Genomic DNA, 20,750 nt, shown 5'->3' on the forward strand with positions numbered 1-20,750 from the left:
AATGTTTAAGTGTTTATTGATGCAAGATATTGGAAAAGCACCAGAAAAGCACAGGACCAAATATCCTGGGGCAAACGGCCAATGTGGTTTGATTTCTAAATGTCAACCACTAAACATTCTGGGAAAATGTCATACTTCCTTGGCTGCAGAACAGGCCACTGAAAGGTAAGAAAACCCTGGGAGTGTTTGGAACTCCACATCATGGTTTATACCGGTTCCTGCAAGAAGGGCGTGAGCTATTTCTGCTGTCACTCCCTCTAAAGCCCTTTGCTGTGCCAAGCTGGGGACTTCATTGACTCTCAGTCAATGCAAAGCAAATTAACCACTCAAACAAAACCATTCCACCAACCTGTTCTGCTGCCTGGGCTCCAAGTCTCCGCTCTCGCCAGACTGAGAAGCTTCCCCGTTGCTGCAGCTTGGTCAGCCCAAGAATTTATACCCGTTGGGATGTCTCTGTGATTTATACCATGTCTGGAGCTGACAGCGGTGCTTCGTGGGCTTCTCAGAGAAACTCATGTGATCCATTTTGTGCAATAGCTGATTTTGGAGAAGCAAGAGAGGGAGATATGAGATAAGGCTTATTTACCCGGGGAGAGCATGAGGTGACAACACTGCTAAGCATGGCACAAGCCGCTCGGTCACAGGTTCACGGTCACCGCAGAGCAAAGCTAACCCATCAAAGCCATCTCCCCGCATGTATGAGATGATCCCTTGAGAGAAGATGGTTTAGGTGATGAATTTATCTTTGCTGGTGATTTTGGGCTTGGCTTTCTGCTTAACTGAGCACAATAAATATTGTGCCTCACCCTGTATTATTCCCAGTAGTATGCTCTATGCCTGGAATGCTTTTGAGGAAAAGGAAGAAATTTGTGTTTGTATCTATTCAGTGCCAGAAGCAGCTCAACCTTTTCCTGCGCAGGGTGGCAACAATGAGGAAGGTTTAACACCAGAGCAGGGCAGGATTTGGGGGGCTGAAATCCACATTCCCCTTTGAGGCACTGCCTTCGACTTTTCAGGGTGGGATCACCTTTCTCTGGCCCTCAGGAGCTTAACTTCTCTCCTTTCAAAGAGGAAGAAGTCATGTTACAAACCACAGTGCAGATGGGAGTCGAGCATTTGCCAGGTGAAGGAAGAGCTTTTGCTCAAGAGGTTTTTTTACCCGAGTGGCTGTATTTCTGTGGAGGACATAGGGGGACCTGGGGCAGTTCTGAGTGGATGGGGACAACTTTTATTCCTTCGTGAAAATGCCTCTTTTGGAGACGTCGCTGCTGCTTGCCTCCTCTTGGCAAGCGCAGAGATGCAGCCGTTTGCTGTGCATTTTCTCTGTCCCGTTCCTGCCTGCACACCACTGTGCTCCTTCTTGCAGCGCTACAGGGACAACATCCAGCTGAACTACGTGGGACAGTGAAGGAGAGAGCTCAGGACCTACCGTACAGCCCAGGGACACCTTCACGTGCCTCCCCGTGCTGCCACCAGCCGGCTGCCACCAGCAGCACTGGGGCTGCCCTGCCTGGCCTCTGCAGAACCTTGGGGTTCCTCTTTGGGCTGGGTGGTTGATGTTTGCTCAGTCCGTAGCCTTTCCCAGGAGAAGCCCAGACCCCCACGCAGTGAATCTGAGCGGACGAGGGTGATGTTTCGCAGTGACCAGAGGTTCAAGGGTCTCCGTGGACTAAACACACTGATTTATCCTCCCTCTTTTGTCCTAAGAGCCAGCAACAGAAGAAGGTGCATTTGCTGCCTTGGGTGCTGCTCCCAGTGTCCCCAAGAGCCACCGTACAGCGTAAGAAGCTTAATTAAATTAAGTTGGGACTCATTAAATAACCTCGGCAATGAATTGTGGATGTTGCTATGCTGCTTTTCACCTGGATGGATCCCAGCAGCAAACACCTCCACGTCTACTACATCCCATCAGGACTCACCCAAGGATGTTGAGCGGGTGAGTATGAATCCACCGATGTGAGCAAGCTGTGCTGGGAGCAGATGCTCTCTCTGGGGCATTTACAGGGGTCCAGAGCAGCCAGGATGGTGACTCTGTGTCGGTGACCCAGGGGTTAATCACAGCAGCTTGTGTGGGACTGCTTTAGGGCCACCCTTCGGTCTGGGGGCATTTCTTTTTTGCTTACAAACATAAGCTGCGTTCCGTTCCTCCTCTCCGCTCGTCGCTGCTGCCTGTCAGTCTTCCCCCATTTTTCCACTATTCCCCCCCTCCTCACCTGGCTGCTAGGGTTGCCTTCACCCTCTCCAAACCCCATGCACTGTCTGCCTCAGGGCCACGGTGGCAGGCACCGGCTCCAGCCCTGGCAATGTCCATCCCAGAGCCAGGATGTGTTAGGCAAAAGGCACGAGAGAGGAGCAGGAAATTCCTCCTCAATGACAGCGTGTCCCAGGGGATACGATTCACCCTTGGGAAAAAGGTGCTGCGACGTGCTTTAGTCAGCATCCAGACTTGGTTTTAGTCAGCATCCAGACTTGGTTTTAGTCAGCATCCAGGCTTGGCTCCAGCAGAGGGTGCCCAGGGCCCAGAAATCCTGCCTGGAGGCATTGCTGGGGTGTCCAGCCCCTCTCGGGGCTCCCTGCTGCCAGAAATTCTGTGTCGGCATAAAAACCCCTGGGGGCCAGACACTGCACCCCAGGCACGCATGCTGGGTGCTGGGCTGCAGGCTCTGGGGAGCCTTTTTGGTCTCCAAAGAGAGCAAGGGGGTGAGGAAGGGAATTTTTCCAGCCTGTCGGAGTTACTTTGGGTTACAGTTGATTCCTGCTGTGCACATTGTTGTGCAACTGCCTGGAAAGCAGAGTCCTGTGGGCACGGGCAGGGTGGCTGGAGGACACGGGTGGTGACTGGGTCTGCTGTTGCCTTCCTAGCGACCCTAGGGAGGTACATATACACAGACATACATTTATCTCTCTCTCTCTTTCTTCTTCTTTTTAAATTATTTTTTTCTTTTCTCTCTCTCTTTTTTTTAATTATTTTTTTCCTTTTTTTCCCCCACCCCTGGAAAAAGTTAACAGCTTTGAAATCAAGGGAAGTCAACAAACTGCTCTTGGCTGTCTCAGCACAGGGCAGGAGCATCCACCCAGGTCCCAGCTGCTGCCCTGCTCTAACGGGGCTGTGAGTGGGGGCTCATGCTCCATCAGCCCACCCTTCCTCCCCTGGCTGCTGCTGACCCCATGAGATGGTGTAGCTACGGCGGGGGGGGCACACGGGGGGGTTGGGCAGGACACAGCCCACGAGCCTTTCTGGCAGCCTGCTTTGTTTAGGGACACGCAGACCTGGCAAGCTGTCACCGCGTGAGCCCGATGCAGTGATGCTGCTTAATTGGAGCTTTTAATGTGCGGTTGAGCTGGTGATGGAAGGTTTGTTGTGAGGAGCTGTCAGGTCAGGGCCGGAGGATGCTTAGGACCCAGGGAAGCGCTGGGGAGCCTGGCTGGCTGGGCTTGGAGGAGCTCCTGCCTCCCAGCCAGGACTTCTCAGGTGTCCTGTCGGAGCTGTGCCCAGCTGGCCCTCCTGGCAGCTCCCCCTTCCCCACATCCATGCCCACCCTCTAAGCCCCCCTGGGCACCCATGCGCTCGCCCGGGTGACCGCTCCGCACCATGAATGACCAGTACCACCGAGCAGCCCGGGATGGCTACCTGGACCTGCTAAAGGAAGCCACCAAGAAGGACCTGAACTCGCCGGACGAGGATGGCATGACCCCCACCCTATGGGCTGCCTACCATGGCAACCTGGACGCCCTGCGCCTCATCGTCAGCAGAGGGTGAGCACTGGCGAGCACCCAGCATGGGTCTGGGGACAGGGTGGCTGGGACCCCTCTCTCCCCCTTCCCCGCTCACAGCCCAGCGTGGGTGCAGGTCCCCCTCAGAATGATGGCTTCTGCCTGTAACACCCCCGCTCCTACCCTTCCCTCTGCTATTTTTCTCTCCTTGCAGTGTTTGAGTCTCACCCAAGGCTCCCAATGACCACTTTCTTTTCCCAGCTCCTCTGACCCTATAACCACTCCTGCCCCAAGCCCTGCCTGCCGGTCCCCAGGTGGGGTTGGGTCCCCCCACAAATGCTTTCAGGTCCTGTGAGGACAGGCAGAGCTGAAGCGCAAGCACATTGGGTTGCTGCCATGAAAAAAAACCCTTTTAAATGATGGGGCAGAAAGAATAACAGCTCCTTCTGTCCCAAGAAACACACACGTCGAGAGATGTGTGCGGTGCCAGCTGGTAGTAGGGTGACACTTGTCTGTTTTACTCAAGTGAGGTCTCAGTATGTGACCCTCTGGGCAGCTTGGAGCCCAGGAAATTCAGGAGCAGGTTCCCCAAGATTTCTTTAAGTCCAGCCTCCCCCACTGGGGCTGCTCGATGCTGCTATGTCTCTCGGTACCTCATCTTGGGCTGCCAAATCTGAGGGTCTCTGGCTCCATCAGCGCGGATGTGGCGGAGAGAAGGGCAGGGGACTGAAGGGGGCTTGTCGGGCCGTCGGGCTTTACATCTTGGTGCTGGGGGAACCGCACAAGAAGGTCTGTGCTGAGGCCAGGTCTGCCATACCTAGCTCGCTCTTAAGCAGTACGTGGCTCTCCTGTTCTTACCAGCCTCCCAAGGGAGCGTGTGCTGCGATAGCTTTTCTAAGCGCCTCATCTAAGGGCATCCGAGATGGGGTGGCCTCTGCCTTGTGCTGAGAGATCGGTGGTGGTACTGGTTTTGATTTATTTGTTTCTAATATTGAGGAATAGTGCTGAGGCCGGCAGCTTGGGTGTACGTCGTGCCTCCTTGGAAGAGCTTTGCTTCTGCATGTTGGGTCAGGGCTCGGTGGGGCCGCCAGGTCCCAAGCAGGGATTTTCTGTGTCCACCCCGGGCTGTGTTTGCAGCCCTGGTACCTGGCCAGCCGCATCTCCACTGTGCCAGTTCCTGGGCTCTCGGCATCTCCTGATACTCTGGTCTGCTTGTGCAAAACCTTCAGCCATCTCCCCTGGCCCCAGCCAGCTGTACTTACAGGCAGAGCTCTCACACACATTGCTGTCTTTCCATTGTACATTATATTCCTTTCACATCCTGGGATCAGAAAGTCTGTGTCCGCAGTCACTCTGAGAAGTCCTGGAATGCCTGATGCAGTAGGAGTGTGGGCAGGAAAAGATTATTTGAGGCCAGAGGGGAGAGAACAAGACATTGTTTTGAGTGGTGCATCCTGTGATGCTTCCCTGGATGAGGGCTGTGACCTGCTGCGTACTTTCCAGGAGAGGCTGTGCCCAGCAGAAACCTGCTCTGAGCTCCTGCTGGGACAGGGATTGCCACCCAGGGCCAGAGAGTCAAGGACAGGAGCTTTGGGGATGGGACCCCAAAGTTAGAAATGGTTCCAAAGATTCTTTGATGGCCAAAAGGCCAATCTGAAAGGCCCGTGCCATGGATGAATGCCCCTCCAGAAAGGTGAGGGGTATTCATCTATGGCATGAGCCTTTCAGGATGACTTTATATCTCTTTATATCATTATATCTCCTTATATTGTTCATCTCCATCACAGGACACCCTGCAGCACCACTGCCTGCCCTGCCAACCCACGTGTCCAAGCCAACAGTTTCTGCCTCTCCACGAAGCCCAAGAGCTGCTTTTCCACGGAGGGGCTTCTTTATAAATTCACGTTGGTTTTAAAGGTCCTTGTGGGCTCAGTCATGTCCGAGTGCAGCTTGGCTGCTGTTTAATTAACAACCTAATATACATTTGTTCCTGTCAGGGAAAATAGCCTGGCAAACGCCCAGTGCCCTTTATGTGATAGATGGTGGAGCAAAGTGTGCGTGTCCATGGGGCTGCAGGATGCTTTTACATCCGTGCATCCATCTCCATGTGTCAGATCCTCGGCCAGGACCATGCAGAGAGCAGCGAAGCCTCCTTGCCCTGCCGCTTAGCTCGGGGCAGGGGCAGGCACACCTCTGCTCCCTGAAGCTGGCTGTGGGTCTGCGGGAGGCAGGAAAGCCCCAGCCTGGGGACAGCGGTGCCAGAGAGGGGGAATCATGCAGGACCCGGGACAGCCCATGGGCAGACCCTGTAATTTTCTGCTAGTGCTTAGGACGATGTGCAGTGGTATTTAAGTCTTGTTCAGAGATGAAACTTAATTCCGTGTTGGGTATGTTACTATTACACCTGCACTATAACAATTGGGATGCAAGAGGGTGTCCCAAAATGTCAGGGTATTTCTTCTGGGGCTCTGCTGTCAAAATTTTCCTCGTTTGGCATGGAGAGCCCTGCACCATGAGGCAGGAGAGTGTGGCACCGCAGCGTGGAGTGGTGCCTGGGGGAGCAGAAGCTTTGGGGCTGGGCTGGCTCCGTGCAGGGATGGGGTGGGAGGCAGCTCCACGGGCTGCTTAGCCCCTGACTGGGTTGCAGGGGGATGCTGAGGTACAGGGGGTGATGGGGGAGTATAGGGGCAGCAAGAAACACCGAATCCTCCTTGCCAGCGGTACTGGTGGCCAGACAAGCCTGGAGACTGTGTGCTGGGGCCAGGCTGTTGTGGAATGTCTTAGTGAGGCTGGCCAGAGGCACCCTGAGCAAGCAGGGCTGGGGGAGGGGGGCTGCTGGGGGGAGGGGGGGGAGCAGCTGGGGGCAGGAATTGTGGCGCTGGTTGTTGTGCCCCACTGCAGGCCAGGCTGATGGACACCTGGGGTTATCTAGGCTCTGTCACCAGTGAAGGAGCCTCGCTCATACACCTGGTGGTCAGCAAAGCATGGTGTAGAGCTGGCGTGAGGAGGGGGAAAGAAAGTGTAATAGATCCGTTAGTGGATCCTTGAGGAAAGTTTATCGTCTCAGCCCATGCAGAAGGGGTAATGAAGCAGGCTTATTGCTCTGTCCATAACGGCTGGTGATGTGTCTGTGCCTCCGTGCCAACAGAGACGGTTTGGGATGCAGGGATCGTTGGTGGCTCATCCTTCTTGTTTGCAACACAAAAAGCCTTTTTCTTCCTGGTGGCTAGACTCCATCAGGGGAAGAAAACTCAATTAACGTGATGGCTGGGAAAAGACAGGCCAGCTGGCATTTGGTATTGCAGCTTTTCAGAGGCAGTAATTGTTCACCGTGGTTTGTTATGAACTGCTGCGGCAGTGCGGGCATCAGTGCAGCTCCAGTTAACCACAGGTCTGGGGGCCTCAGCTGGGAACGGCCAGGACTTTCTTGCCTTGGAGTGGACCACAGGAGAGGTGAGGATGTGTCTTGCTGCGAGACAGGTCCGCAGTCAGCTCTGTCATCCAGCGTTCCTTTGCAGAGGCGTGCCTCAGTTTCCCTTCTTACAAAAACTGGGGTCACGGATTCTCTGGGTGTTAACGGTGGAGGGGTGCGAGTGGCTTTGCAGTAGCTGGGAGGGGACGAGATGGCTCCTGACATCAGCCAGGCTGCTGGAGGGAGTCACATTGCCCTGGCTGGGGCAGGGCTGCAGCGGAGGTTGCAGCAAGGCACGTGAGGGTGATGTGCATCCTCTGCGCGCCACGGGGCTGATGGCCCCGCGTGGGCGCTGGGAGCAGCGTGGCCGTGTCGGTGGGACCTGCCCCTGGGTGCTGCCGTGACGGGAAGGTGAAGGAGCCGGGTGGAGGCACCTGAGCTGGCTGCTTGGAGTCAGCGTGGCATCTGGGCATGGCGAAGTGCTGAGCCAGTAGACGTGCCCCTAGGCGCTGTCAGCGTGCAGCCGGCATTAATAACCACCAGCAGCAATGACTGCTAGCCCAGCTTTCTGCTGGTACGGGGGACAGAGCGCCTGGAGATGAACCTCACCTACAGCGTCTGTGCTTGGGGGATCTGAACTTGGAGAAAAGCCGGATCCTTAGCCTACCACCACCTGGATAAAGCTTGGGATATAGGACCCGAAGCTCTGCTCTGGATGCAAAACCCCAACTTACCTAGTCTTTGCTTGGGTCATTGCCCCGACTGACTGCGCTGAAGCTGGTGGGCATTTTTCCTCAAGCCATAAATGATTTTTTTTCCCTCTTCCTATATCCAAAAATGTTTTATGGGCACCAGAGACACTGCACCCAGCTGGCTCCTGGTCTGAGGGCCCGACCCTTTGTGCACAGCCGTGAGCCAGGGGGTGAGCCAGCCCATTGCTATCAGAGGAACTTCACACGTGCAGCCAGGGAAGGACGTATGTAGGTGCCGCTGGCTGGATTCCCTGGCTAATTGGGATCCTATGGGAGAAGTGGAGGGGAAAAACCGGCAGGAAGGGAGTGAGTGTGCGTGTCACAGTGCAAACACAATGACTCAGGAGATGCACATGTCCACCTAAGGGGCCCAATTAACAGTGTTTTTAATAATGATTATTACAGGAGTTGACTCAGCACTTGAAAACGCTTTGAAGCTGAGAAGTGCTGCACTTTACACCTGTCATTAAAATATGTTCCCACTTAGTGGACCCTGCAGTCAGCATCTCCTCGTGTGCAGCGCCCTGGAGGTGAAATTTTGCTCAGACAGACACCTGCCAGTGGGAGGGCCTCATGTTTATTATCTGTGCTGGATCAAACACCTCTGCTTTGCAGGTCACCATTCTTCTTTCCTTCTGATGCATTTTTAGCGCCTGCGGCAGACATTTATAGGGCGAAAGGACCTAGGGATCTAATTTTGCTTGAATACTCTTGTTTCTAGACAGTGGCAATGTCCAGGGAAAGCTGGGTTTGATGCTCTTTCCCCTCACTTACTCTCTGAGGTAGTAAGAAGCATGAGGAAAGTAGACCCTTAAATATGAATCCTGCAAGACCTCTCTGGCTCTGCCCTTTGCCACCTGAACCAGAAAGACGTGAGGACGGGCCCTGGGATGTACTTCATGGGTCGAGCATCCATACACTTGGCTTGGGGAGCAGGATAATTTCTAGTCAGTCCGCTGGTAAGTCACTGCCCACATCATGAGCCCATATACGTGTTGGGACCCTCACGATGCTCATCTGCCCACACGCTGGGCACACATGTGCCATTCAGAGCACACATAAACAAACAACCAACCCTTCACGCGCTGGAGTCCCACCGCTAGCACTGGCAGTTCCAGTTTCACTGGCTCTTTAATCCAGCTCCATCAATAATTTACTCCTCTCTTGCAATTCATCAAATATTTATCCCCCCATGAATTTCCCAGCCTGGACATGTCACTACGAGGGTAGAGGCGAGGGCTGGGGAGTTACCACTCCTGGAAACTCGGCTTTACCACAATACTGGCAGCTCCCTCCTCTCCTGCTGGCTTCATGGCTCCTCAGCCCTGTGATCTCCTGCCCTTCTCCTCCCTAGCACCCACCTTTGAAGCCTTCTCTGCTGCTATGAGAGATGTCAAAGGCTCTGGATACGAAAGTCCTGCAGGGTTTGTGGGTGTTTCGGCCCTTACACAGTTTTGAACCTTTTGACTAACTTGCTGAATTAGCCAGCAGGCTTAAGGTTGTACTTACTAGGTTTCTACAAATTTTGTGTAGATACATGGTGGAGCTACTGGTGATGCTCCCAGGAGGGGAAAGCTGAGTGCACTTCATGGCAGCTCTCGGGGAATACAGCCAGGAAGCTCAAGCTCTGGGTCCAAGTATTCTCCAGCTTAACCTTTGTCTGTGTTGCTTCTGCCTTTTGCAGCATCATTTCCCTTCAGTATTACATAGCTGAGATGGTGGCAAAGTCAGGATTGCAAACTACTCGCAGCAGCAGCCGGGTGGCTCTGCTTCGGCTCCACTGTTCCTGGGAACATTGTGCCCAGAGCGAGAAGGTGGGAGCCCACCTGCTGCATGGGAGGAGGGCGAATGTGCTGGGCAAGGCTGTTACTGGGTCTTGTGCATGGGCACTGGTGATGGAGATGCAAAGCGTCGAGGGAAAGAAGCCCCTCAGCTCCTGGGGTCTCTGTGCTCCTTCTCTGAAGTAGTTTTCAGACTCTTTCAGGTGAGACGAGCTGTAGCATGGAGCACGTGGGGTTGGGGAGAGGCTTCTGGGCTCTGCTGCTCCCAGGTGTTGTTGACGCGGGTCCTAAAGCAGCAAGGAGCAAAGCAAGACAGGCTGGAGGGCTCAAGTGTGCCTTTGCCTTCCAGGCTCCTGGTGCCACCAGGGTTTGGATCTGAGGTCTTCGTGGTGGAGGGGCAGCGCCCGGTTCCTCTAGGGCTCCTTGAGATGGTGGTGTGGGAATGGGCAGGAGCTGCGCAGAGCCAGAGCTCTGCCAGAGCCCTGCTGCCCACGAGGAGCTGCTCTGGAGGGTGGTGGAGCTGCGCAGCCTTAATAAAAGGCTTGGCCTGATCCATCCGTGTGGAGGGAGAGCGCCTTGTTGACAGATACCGCTGCTGGCTGCATATCATTAGCACACGCGCTCAGGCGAAGGCTGGTGCCAGCAGGGGTGTGAACTAGCTCCTGTTTCAGCAGATCGCAAATACAGAGGAATGTCGGGAGAACAGACTTCCCTTGGATCCTAGGTTTGTGTTCGCCCCGTCACGGGAGGTAGGAAGCATGGGCAAGCGGTGGTGCCTCGTCAGCAGCTTGCTGGAGAAGAGGCCGGCACGGCGTGAGAGGAGATGCTAATGGCAGTAGTGGAGTGCCTGGCTCTTGAGGAGTGCAGAAACCTAATCTCCACTTTCTCTGAAACTGGATTCTCAGGATGTGCTAATACCAACGCGCTTCAAGCCATGCAATCGAGACCCAGCATGCTACAGCAAAAAACCCCACAAAAGCCCAATGCCAGCGACTTTGCTCTTGTTCTCCCCTGATGACTTGCCCTCTTGTGCCCTGAATTTCCCCATGTTCCAATGAACAGGAGGGGGGGAGGGTGCAGCAGCTGCTGGGTTTCAGAACCATTGCTGAGGATGGCCGTTTCATGGTGGTGCTACCATCGTGGTGTGACCCCATGGTGCCCCACACAGTATGTGGTGTATAGGGAGGTATTTAGGGATGTCTCTCCGTGGAATCTGAACGAAGCCAAGATTTGAAGATAGTGTCTGACTTGAATTTAATGGGATGCTTGAGATTTGAAATTTTATAACAAGCTTAAGGTCTTAGCTGGAATCAGCCCCGTATCTCATTTCTGGGCTATTCAAAAACCGGCTTGCCTTCCACCAAGAGTTGGTTTGATGCAAGAACGTATGTCTCCTGAGAGTTAAATTCTTGTCATGGAAATTACTGCAGACTTGCTTGTCAGGCATGTGATTCTGTGTCAGTGGTATAGCCCTCCAGAAGACCCCCTTAAAATTAAGCTGTGGGGGGCAGAGGAGTGTAGGTTTACATTTCAAGGAGGCAACAGCTGGTGGTGCTGATTTGCCCCTGCACAACTGGGAATACCTCGGCAGAGTCTGTCAGCCATGCCTGCATACTAACCCGCTGTTTTTCTTGTTGTTTAGGGGTGATCCGGACAAATGTGACATCTGGGGGAACACCCCTCTCCACCTGGCAGCAGCCAATGGCCACCTGAACTGCCTCTCCTTCCTCATCTCTTTTGGGGCCAACATCTGGTGCCTGGACAATGACTACCACACCCCGCTGGACATGGCAGCCATGAAGGGGCACATGGAGTGTGTGCGGTACCTGGACTCCATCGCTGCCAAGCAGAGCAGCCTCAACCCCAAGCTGGTGAGCAAACTGAAGGACAAGGCTTTTCGGGATGCAGAGCGGAGAATTAAGGACTGTGTGAAGCTGCAGAAGAAGCACCACGAAAGGATGGAGAAACGGTACAGAAAGGAGATGTCGGATAATTCGGATACCATGAGCTTCTCCAGCTATTCAAGTAGCACCTTAAGCAAGAAGTTCCAACACATGTCTATGGTGACTTCCCTGCCATACTCACAAGCCACCATCCATGGCACAGCCAAGGGAAAGACGAAAATACAAAAGAAGCTAGAGAAGAAGAAGCAGGTGGACGGGACGTTCAAGATCTATGAGGATGGGAGGAAAAGCGTGCGGTCGCTGTCTGGCCTGCAGCTGGGGAATGATGTCATGTTTGTGAAGCAGGGCACATATGCCAGCCCCAAGGAGTGGACTCGGCGTAATATCAGAGACATGTTCCTCACGGATGAAGACACTGTTTCCCGTGCCATAAGCGACCCGGGTTTGCACATGGACTCAGCCCACTCGGAGGTCAGCACCGACTCTGGCCACGACTCCTTATTCAACCGCCCCGGGCTGGGCACCATGGTGTTCCGGCGCAACTACGTCAGCAGCGGGCTCTTTGGGATTGGCCGGGAGGATGCTGGCACGCTGGGTGAAGACAACACAGATGGGATGGGTGTCAAACTGCGGAGTCGCCTGCAGCGCTCGCCAAGTCTCAACGATAGCATTGGCAGTGCCAACAGCCTGCAGGAGAGGAACGCGGAGGAGCTCCCCTGGGATGAGGTGGAGCTGGGTTTAGATGATGATGACGAACCAGACACCAGCCCTTTGGAGACTTTTCTGGCTTCCTTGCACATGTTTGAGTTCATCTCCATCTTGAAGAAGGAAAAGATTGACCTGGAGGCCCTCATGCTGTGTTCAGACAACGACCTGAAGAGCATCAATATCCCGTTGGGCCCCAGGAAAAAGATTGTGGATGCCGTCCAGAGGAGACGACAAACTCTGGAGAAGCCAGATGTCATTGTAGACACTGAACTGTAAGTAGAAGAATTAAACCCTTGAGCAGGTGGAGATGTGGATAATGTAAAGTCTTGTTTTCAGCCCAGTTGGAAGAGTAGGAGTCCAGGTAACCTCAGGGCTTCTGTGTGTGGGCAAATTCCTGCTTGTGTGGAAACGATGAGAGTTCGAAGAGGTGGTAATAGTGTTAGTTTGTTACTCAACAGCCCTAATGTGGCTGGGCAGGACGTGAAGCTCTTGTTTTGTTTCATAACCTATATGAATGCAGCCTGCTCTTGTGGTCTTGTTCTTCTGAGTCCCTGTAGCTGGGATTTTCAGCCACACTCAGGCTTGTCTTGACTCTTCGCCTTTTGAAAGCATTAGGAAATCAACCACAGTTCCCAGTGGGAGCAGGCTGACAGCAGTGCTCAGCGGCATTGGGAATCCTTCCCCAAATGCTTGAGATCTTGCTCAGACCTTTGGAGATTGCATGTCTGGGTTGGAGTTGTTGCTGTTTTATGGCGTTTCCAGGGTTTGGTTGGTTTGGTTTGAAGGACCATCTGCTTGCCATTAGTGTGGATCTCCCCACTGTCATATCCACTGACAGCCCAACCCGCTGTGCTGCTTGGGCTTCCTAGCCTTCAAATATCTGTGTGCTTCTTGCTGGTTTTGCAGGCTTTCATTACAGCTCGGCTTGGATCCTCTGGGTGCTGATGGATTTTTCTCTTTCCCTTTGCAGATAGCAGCATCATTTTTTTTTATTATTATTATTTTTTTTAATGATCGAGAAGTAAACCCAGTTCTAAGTTGCCAGAAAACATAAGCCAGACTCCCTTCCTGGGGCAGCTGAAAGCTACAGCCATCCCCACCAGTCCCTCTGGACTGCTCTCCTGCTCCCTCGCTCTGCTCCCTGTCTGTGCGATGCTCCCGGGCGGTGGCTGGTACGGAGGGATGACTGCTGAGATCGGATCAGGCAGCTCCAACCTGCCAACCTTGAGGGGATGATGGTTGCCTGCTCGCTGGAGGAAGAAGTGTGCTGCACAGCTGCCTAGGACACTGTGCCAGCACAGGCTGCGAGACCACACGAAGCCATGAACAGAAGGAGATACATGATGGTATTTTCAAAGGGACCCAAAATAAATCATTACAACCCATTCTTTCTTGAGAAAGTGGTTGATTTGGGGTTTGGGCTGGAGGGGCAGAGGGATGGAGAGTCCTGGTCTCTCTCCTGGTTCTCAGTTGCGTTGTTTGATGCTGTGTTTTTGGAAGGGAGTTTTGATTACGGTGGCTTGGGGCTGTTCAGCTTCAGACGAGCCAGCCCTGAATTTAGTCAGCGCATTTGTGAGTCCAGCCTGTGCTGTCTTGAGGACAGCAATCCAAAATGAAGCTGGGGGTTTGAACATGTCAGTAGTTGCCTTCCAGGGGTCAAATGGCTGTCCCACGGAGGCAGTGCTTCTGTCCCACCTCTCTAGGGCACTGAGCTGCATCAGCACTTTGTGTGTGGAGCACTTCGACTTTCACCTCCAGGATCTTCCCAGGACTGAACTGGGCTGCAGCCCAGAGCCTCTTCCAAGTACCTCTTGTGCATCGGTGCTCAAAATGCAGCTCTGCACCCTGATGTTAGGTGTTCTGCACAGACCCATTGCAACTCTCGCCAACAACAGCGCTCTCTTTCTGAGCCCTCAGCTCCACTGCACCGTTTTACGTACACGATCTAGGGCTGGCTCCTGGGTGGCAGGAATGTTTCTGGCGTGCAGCAGTGGGATGGGGACCTGGGCAGTGACATATCATGATGGGAGAGAGTCAACAGCCCCTTGCCACGGAGTGCTGGTAATGTGCCTGTTCAGGCTGTGATACAAACTACCAGATCAGAGAAATGCTGCGTGTTGTTACTGGTACTGCTTATCCAGCCTTATCTCAGGGATGCAAATGATAAGGAATGACCTGAGCACAATGACTCCTGACAGTCTGTAGGTGCTCACCCCAGGTCTGCCTCGGATCTGGACCATGCTTGTCCCTTTGGAGCTGCGGAGGCTGTGGTTTTGTTGTTTGGAGGATGGGGGTTGGTTTGGTGTGAAGCTGTGCTGCTCCCTTCCTATGCATGCCCCGGGGGGGTATGAACGTGGTGGGGACGGGACTTGGGAAATACTCTTTGCAAGCAAGAAATACTCTTTGCAAGGTGAATGTTTGTTGTGCTGCCCCTCAAGCAGCTGGAGCCCCACCAGAAGAGGTGTGGGGTCCCAGCCTCATGCCACTGCGCACAGATGCTCCAACGGCAGCCAAAACCCACGGCTGCACGGAAGGCTCAAGGTCTTTCTGCACAGATGCAAACTGAGAAAGAGGTTTTTAAAGTGACTTTTAGAGCTGAAAGTGCTTTTAGATTTGAAATGACAAGTTCTGCATAACTCCTGGCTTGATTTCCAGGCAAAAGGGCAAGCACTCAGATGTGCTGAGTCGGCGAGTTCTCCTGAAGGCTGCACGGCGCCAGGGCCCCAGCACTGTTCTCTTTGGTCCCTCTCCAAAGCCCGGGGCTGCCACCCCAGCAGGGAGAGCGGTGGCTCAGCTCGCTAATGTCACAGCTCCCTCTGCCGGGACTGGGCCTGGGAGAGCAGGATGGGACCCACAGCCCACTGGGGCTGCGAGGCAGCGGGGATGCCACGCGGCAGAAGGATGGCTGCCGAGTCCTGCTGTGAGTGTGAGCAGGACCTAAAGCCAATTCTCAGGTGAGGTTATGGTGGCGACATTCACCTCCTTCCTCGTGCACGTGTGTGACCTCATCCAAGCCCTCTGCTCTTGCTCTGGATAACCAGCAGAGCACTGGCTGCTCGCCACGGACCAGCTCCCAGCTCCAGTTCCCCCGGGGATGAATTGTGCCTTTGGGTTTGTGCCTGACACAGGAGTGATTTGCCCTGGCTTGCATCGCTGTCACTCCAGTACGATAGGGACCAGCTTATCCCAGTGGATGACAGGGAGAAGTGGATCTATTGGCTTTACACCTACTGGAGCCTTTTGCAGCAGGTAATTGGGGTATCTGCTGGGCAGCTGGGGTTTGCACCTCCCTGACTTTGCCTTTTTGTTTAGGAGCACCCAAGCAGTTGCTGATGTTGGGCTGATGCTGACCTGACAGATCCCTTCTCTCAACTTGTCTTTTCTCCAAAGAGCCAGTGAAAAGGTTTGGTGACGTGATGGTACCCAAGTGCCACGGGACACATCTCTGCACAGCTAAGACCAAGCCCAGAAATGCGGCTTGAGATTGCTGAGCCCCAAGCCCAACACGGTCACTCCCACGACTGTAGGGAGGGACCAGAACTGAGCTGTGGCACCAACACAGTGTTGTAGAGCCCAAGAGATAGGCTTAAGCCCACAGCTGACCCAGGGATGGATGGGGAGGATGATCTGTGGGCACGGGGGTGGCCGTCAGAGGCACCTGCAGCCCCAGAGCAAGTGCCTGCTCTTTGGGCTCATGCCTCTTGCTTGGCTTTAGGTTTGGTCCTTGGTTTCCACCCAGGTTGTCTCCCACAAAGCATAAGCATACAGCTGCTGCAGGACAGGGTGTTCAAATGCCCCAGCCCAGGAGATATCCCCTGATGTCCAACTCCCCCTGGCCACCTGGGTTGTTGCATCCCACCAGGCTCATGATGGAGTCGGGTGCCACTTGGCCTGGGCATGGGGAGGGGACACGGCTGTCCCCGGGTCCTCGGCTGTGCCAGGTCCTCAGCACAGATGGGCCCCATCACTGGATGGATCATCACATCAGATGGAGCCTGGCCTCTGCGGGGGAACCTCGATGGTGCTAATTGCATCTGCTCCGTAGCTGAGAACAACAAGCTCCTTTCGGAGAGCGTGCTTGTGAAAGCAGGGTGGAGGCCGGGGCTGGCACACCCTGGAGAACACCCTTAACTATCCTCCCAAACAGAAACCGAGCCAGGCAGCAGGTTTCCCCGACCTGGTGCCGTCAGCGAGCAAACACTGGCTGTCATACTGCCCGTGGTGCCTGGGCGCTTGGACACGGTGCAGATCCCGCAGGCACCGCAGCAGTGGATGGCAGCATCTCCCTGGCAGGGACCAGGGATCTTGGGGATGGGCATCCCTTAACACGCCAAGCCGCAAACACCAAAGTGCCCCGTGCCTGTGCTAAATCGGGCTTCCCAGCAAAACCAGTGCCCTGGGTTCAGGTTGGACATGTATTTCCCTGTCTCTGGTGGTGCGGGATGTGGTGTGTAGGGAGCGGAGAGAGGCCAAGGGGCTGTGCCAGCAGTCCAGCCGCGGCATGGACACCGCAGCCTTGAGTCAGACAGCCCCAACTCCTCAACTGGAGGAGCATCGCTCACAAAAGTGATGCCGATGCACAGGCCCTGCCCTTATCCCCACGCGGCTGCTGCGAGGGGGATGTGTTAGCACTCACTGTCACTCGGGTCCTTTTGCCTTCCTGTCTTTAGGCTGGGCCCCCCAGACCATGGTCTGCAGGGGGGAGAAGGCAGGGGAGACTTTTGCGGATGACGGAGGGTGTGCAGCAGCGCTTTTGGAGATGCGGGTTTGCGGGCACCAAGTGACTGTTGCAGCATCCCTGCTCACCTGCTGGGTACCATGGCTGGCCCGGGGTGGGATGCGGCTGCTTCCCCAGGCTGCTAGCAGCACCGGGGTTATGGGCTGCTCCCGTTGGGTGGCAGGTGCGCTCAGTCATGCCACACGGGGCTGGCATGGGCACAGAAAGGACATCACCTGCAGGATACCAGGTATGTCCTATGGGCAGAGAGGACCACGGGGACGCATCTCCCTTGGGCTGGAGCACCTAGTCCTCAGCCCTGCCTGATGGTCCTCTCCTCCAGCCTCACCTGGAGCTGGTGAGAGCTGTGGTGCCCACACCAAGGGTGACAGGGTGACAATGGGGTCCAGGGCCTGCCACATCAGCAGGGGCCATTGCATGCCACTTGCTTAACTATTTCCTGCCCATCCCGCCAGGGATTCACTTCCTGGCTGGGCGGCTGAGTAACGCACAGCTGTAGGAAGGTGGATGGCCAGGATGGAGAAGAGCGGGAAGGGGCTCCATGCAGACCACCTGTGGCACGTTCTAGCTTGACCATGCCTTGCACAGTTCCTCCTGGCAGCCAGGCGCAGGGCTGGACATGGCACTAATACAGCCTGGGCTGGATGCAGCACCTCACAGGGGCTTTGCAACAGCTTTTGGGACTCTCCATGGCTGTTCCTAAAACTAAAGTGCCCCAAAAGGCAACAACATGAACACAGCTCAGCACGTCCTCCCTGAGAGCAAGCTGCTGAGTGGGTTGGGAAAGCAGGAGTGGAGTGTTGTTTTCTTTTAATGCTGGCTTTAGGTATTAACAGGGCGAATTGTTTTCATAAATGTTAGCAAAACACCTGGCAATGCCATGGGCTCTGCCAAGTATCTCAGGGCTGGAGCGAGCCCCCTGGTACCCATCATTTTGGTACCTATCACCCCAGTTTGCTCTCAGCCAGGGTGGCCGGAGGAGCACAGGGATGCACCTGACGATGGCACTGAGCATCCTGGGGGGGGGGAGCCAGGGCAGAGCAAGGTGTGGGGCATCACTGGTGCCCCAGGCCCATCTGCCTCGCAGTGCCTGGAGCAGGCAGGCTATTTGCTCAAGGCAGGGACACGCTCCCTCCTGGGTGTTAAGCTAAAATCCATAAGTGTGGCTGAATGAGGGTCAGGAGCAGGGCAGCACCTCCCACGGGACTCGGTGCAGGGCCAGAGCGTGGGTTTGCTTTGTAACTGGGGAATTGTGGCTGCAATAACTTTTTTCAGCTTCAGCAGGGGTATGGAGCTGTTTCTGCAGAAGCATGCAAGGAAATGCCCCCACCACGAGACCCCCCCAGGGCCCCTCGGTGCTTCGGACGGGTGAGCCCAAGGCTAATGGGGCAGCTACGGGGTCACCTGGAGTGGGAAGAGCCAGATGTCTTCTCCCAGGCTCCTGCCCCACCAGCACAGAGAGGGGGAGGGATTTAAGGGCTCACAGCTGGGGACCTCAGGCTGGGGGGACCTTTGCTTGGGGTGAAGTGTGGCATTAGTCTGGATTCATCCTGCTGAGCACTGACAGCACTGCTGGGGATAAGTGTGCTCCAAGCACAGGCACTGCCTGATCTCTGTCCTCAGCTGCTGAAATCCTTGGTCCCCCACGACAGCCAGGCTCCTGGCTCCCACTGGCATGGCCCTGAAACCAACGGTGGGGATGGGGAACTGTGTTCTAGGAGGACTCAACTCCAACCCCAGCGACAGAGCTGGCTCCGTGCCGCTTCACATGCTGGGGTGAGGGCACCGAGCAGCTCTGAACAGCCCCCAGTGACACAGCATCTCCCGTGTGAGAGAGGGACCAGCTCAGTGGTGGGGGACGTGGGTCCTGGAGGTGACTGCAATGGGAAACCCAAAGTATCTGGGACAATGCCAGCACCAGCTCCTCCATAGTGCTGCTGGCTGAGACCCTGTGGTCGGATGGAGCAAGCACCAGCACTGCATGATCGGTTCACCTGACAGCCTGTACGTCCAGCCCTGGGTGCTTTGCTGGGAGAAATCTGGGTGGCAAAGACAGCAGGGGGACAGTGGGACCCTCAGCTGGTGTGGAGCCAGATGCACCGCCTGCCCTGGGGCACCAGGAGCCCATGCTCCTGGCAGAGCCCTGTGATGCCAGCCTGGGCCCCAGGGTGGCTCTGAGGGTAGCGATCCCAGCTTTCCTCGTCATCTCTCACTTTTTTGGAGGGACAGGGCCAACCTTCCGACCGCTCCTGCTCCCTGGTCTGTGTCTAAGTTTAAAGCTTTTAGGATGCGCTTTGACAACCGTATTTTCCTGATGCAGGACACCAAGCTCCAACTCACCAGCACTCTCCAAGCCGGCAGAGCCGCCCAGCCCAGAAGGTCCTGGTGGGACCAGGAGCAGCCGTCACCAGAAGAGACACCCGGGCAAAGGCTGGCCCAACCGACCCCATACAGTACTGCACTAGGCTGGAGCAGCCAGTGCAGGGCTGCAAGGAGGGAATCCAGCCCAGAAACCACCTAAACCCAGCCAGCACGTCCTACACAAGTGTTTAAGCCGTGGTGGGATGGATTTCCCTGGCATCCCCTCCCCGGCTCTGGCCAGGCTGCAGCCTGCCAGTGCCCAGGTGGAGGTTGCAGCAAGGCACTGCCAGCAGCGCCTTGGGCTCAACACGACGCTGCTCTCGCCCAAGGACGAGCTCTGCCCTCGCAGGAGGCGCCAGGAACAGATCTGGCTGCCACAACATCCCTTTGTTCCCCACCCATTATCTCACCACTGGGAAGCGGCAGCAGAGCCTGACTGGCGCGGTCATGTCACAGCAAAACCTGGTGCTGGCAGCGGGGACCCTCGCCCACGCTCACCCTGCCAGGACGCTGCCCCGGGCTCTCCAGCTGAGTTCTGGAAACGTGCCCATGGACAGGATGGCTGACCTCTGCGTTTCCCTGTCCCTGGCATGCCGTGCCATCGGCCGTGGGCAGTGCTGGTGGGAAGCAAGAGGAGCGTGCAGGAACTCCAGCAAGACGGCGAAAGGCTTGATGGGGGCAGAGGAAGGCTCCTGGCAGCCGGCCTGGGCACTGCCTTTTACCTCCGTTGTGATAAATCCCCTAGCCTGACCCTTCTCCACAGCCACAAACAACCCCTGAGCCAGGCACCGGCCGCTCGGCTGGTGTGCTGGCAGCTGGGGGCTACGGTACCGGGGTCCCAAACCCGTCGGGGTCCCCGGCACAGCAGAGCTCCCACGCAGATACCCGTTATTTCAACCATCCTGGCCCTGCTGGTGTTTCGGAGTGCACCTCCCGGAGCGGGGGGCTCCCACGGGGTCCCACAGGGCCAGGGGAGGCTGAGCAGCACAGCCACCCACCCGGGGAGGTGCGGGGAGATGCGTGGGGCAGCTGTAGCCCCATCTGAGCCGCTACCTGCAGAGCTGAGAGCCCAGCCCTCGGCCCCACTCAATAACCGAGCTAACGAGAGCCGCTGTCAACAAGTCTGCAGCTCCCCAGCCCGCGCGGGGAAGGACGCCTGCTCGAGGGACCGAGGAGGAGAAACCTGTTTCACTGACCTTGCTCCATCACCGCCTTCCTGGCTGCGCCGTGGGTGAGTGCGGGGCTGCGGCGGGGGGCGAGCGGCTCAGCCACCCCTCAGGGGCACGGCGAGGAGGAGGAGGAGCGGGGCTGGGGGCGCATCGCCGGCAGGTTGGGGTGCTGGTGGGGGACGTGCCAGGTGGGAGAGCGTGACCCTGCTCC

The 20,750-nt window shown here is 55.8% G+C and overlaps 2 protein-coding genes across 4 annotated transcripts in view; one reads left to right on the forward strand and one right to left on the reverse strand.

Annotated features, from left to right (window-relative positions):
• NUP85 (nucleoporin 85) overlaps positions 1 to 20,750 on the reverse strand; it is a 246,140-nt gene that overhangs the window by 189,134 nt on the left and 36,256 nt on the right. The gene's annotated exons all lie outside the window — the stretch shown is intronic.
• On the forward strand, positions 535 to 20,573 carry USH1G (USH1 protein network component sans). 2 transcript variants are annotated; one of them, XM_080389507.1, is made up of 3 exons: positions 535 to 1,936; positions 3,003 to 3,756; positions 11,302 to 20,573. In XM_080389507.1, exons 2-3 carry the CDS (start codon positions 3,593 to 3,595, stop codon positions 12,545 to 12,547), a joined length of 1,410 nt encoding a protein of 469 aa, XP_080245633.1. In that variant the 5' UTR covers positions 535 to 1,936; positions 3,003 to 3,592; the 3' UTR covers positions 12,548 to 20,573. The 2 variants fall into 2 exon arrangements, with proteins under 2 accessions (XP_080245633.1, XP_080245634.1); XM_080389508.1 differs by lacking the exon at positions 535 to 1,936 and having other exon boundaries at positions 3,670 to 7,167.

The sequence above is a fragment of the Falco punctatus genome (assembly GCF_963210335.1).
Source record: "Falco punctatus genome assembly, chromosome: 1".
NCBI lineage: Eukaryota > Metazoa > Chordata > Aves > Falconiformes > Falconidae > Falco > Falco punctatus.

Bases quoted from the DNA above. Each gene is read 5' to 3' on its own strand.
- USH1G (XM_080389507.1), top strand. From the start codon at position 3,593: ATGAATGACCAGTACCACCGAGCAGCCCGGGATGGCTACCTGGACCTG. The intron at 3,757-11,301 runs GTGAGCACTGGC...CTTGTTGTTTAG, and splicing joins CGCCTCATCGTCAGCAGAGG to GGGTGATCCGGACAAATGTG.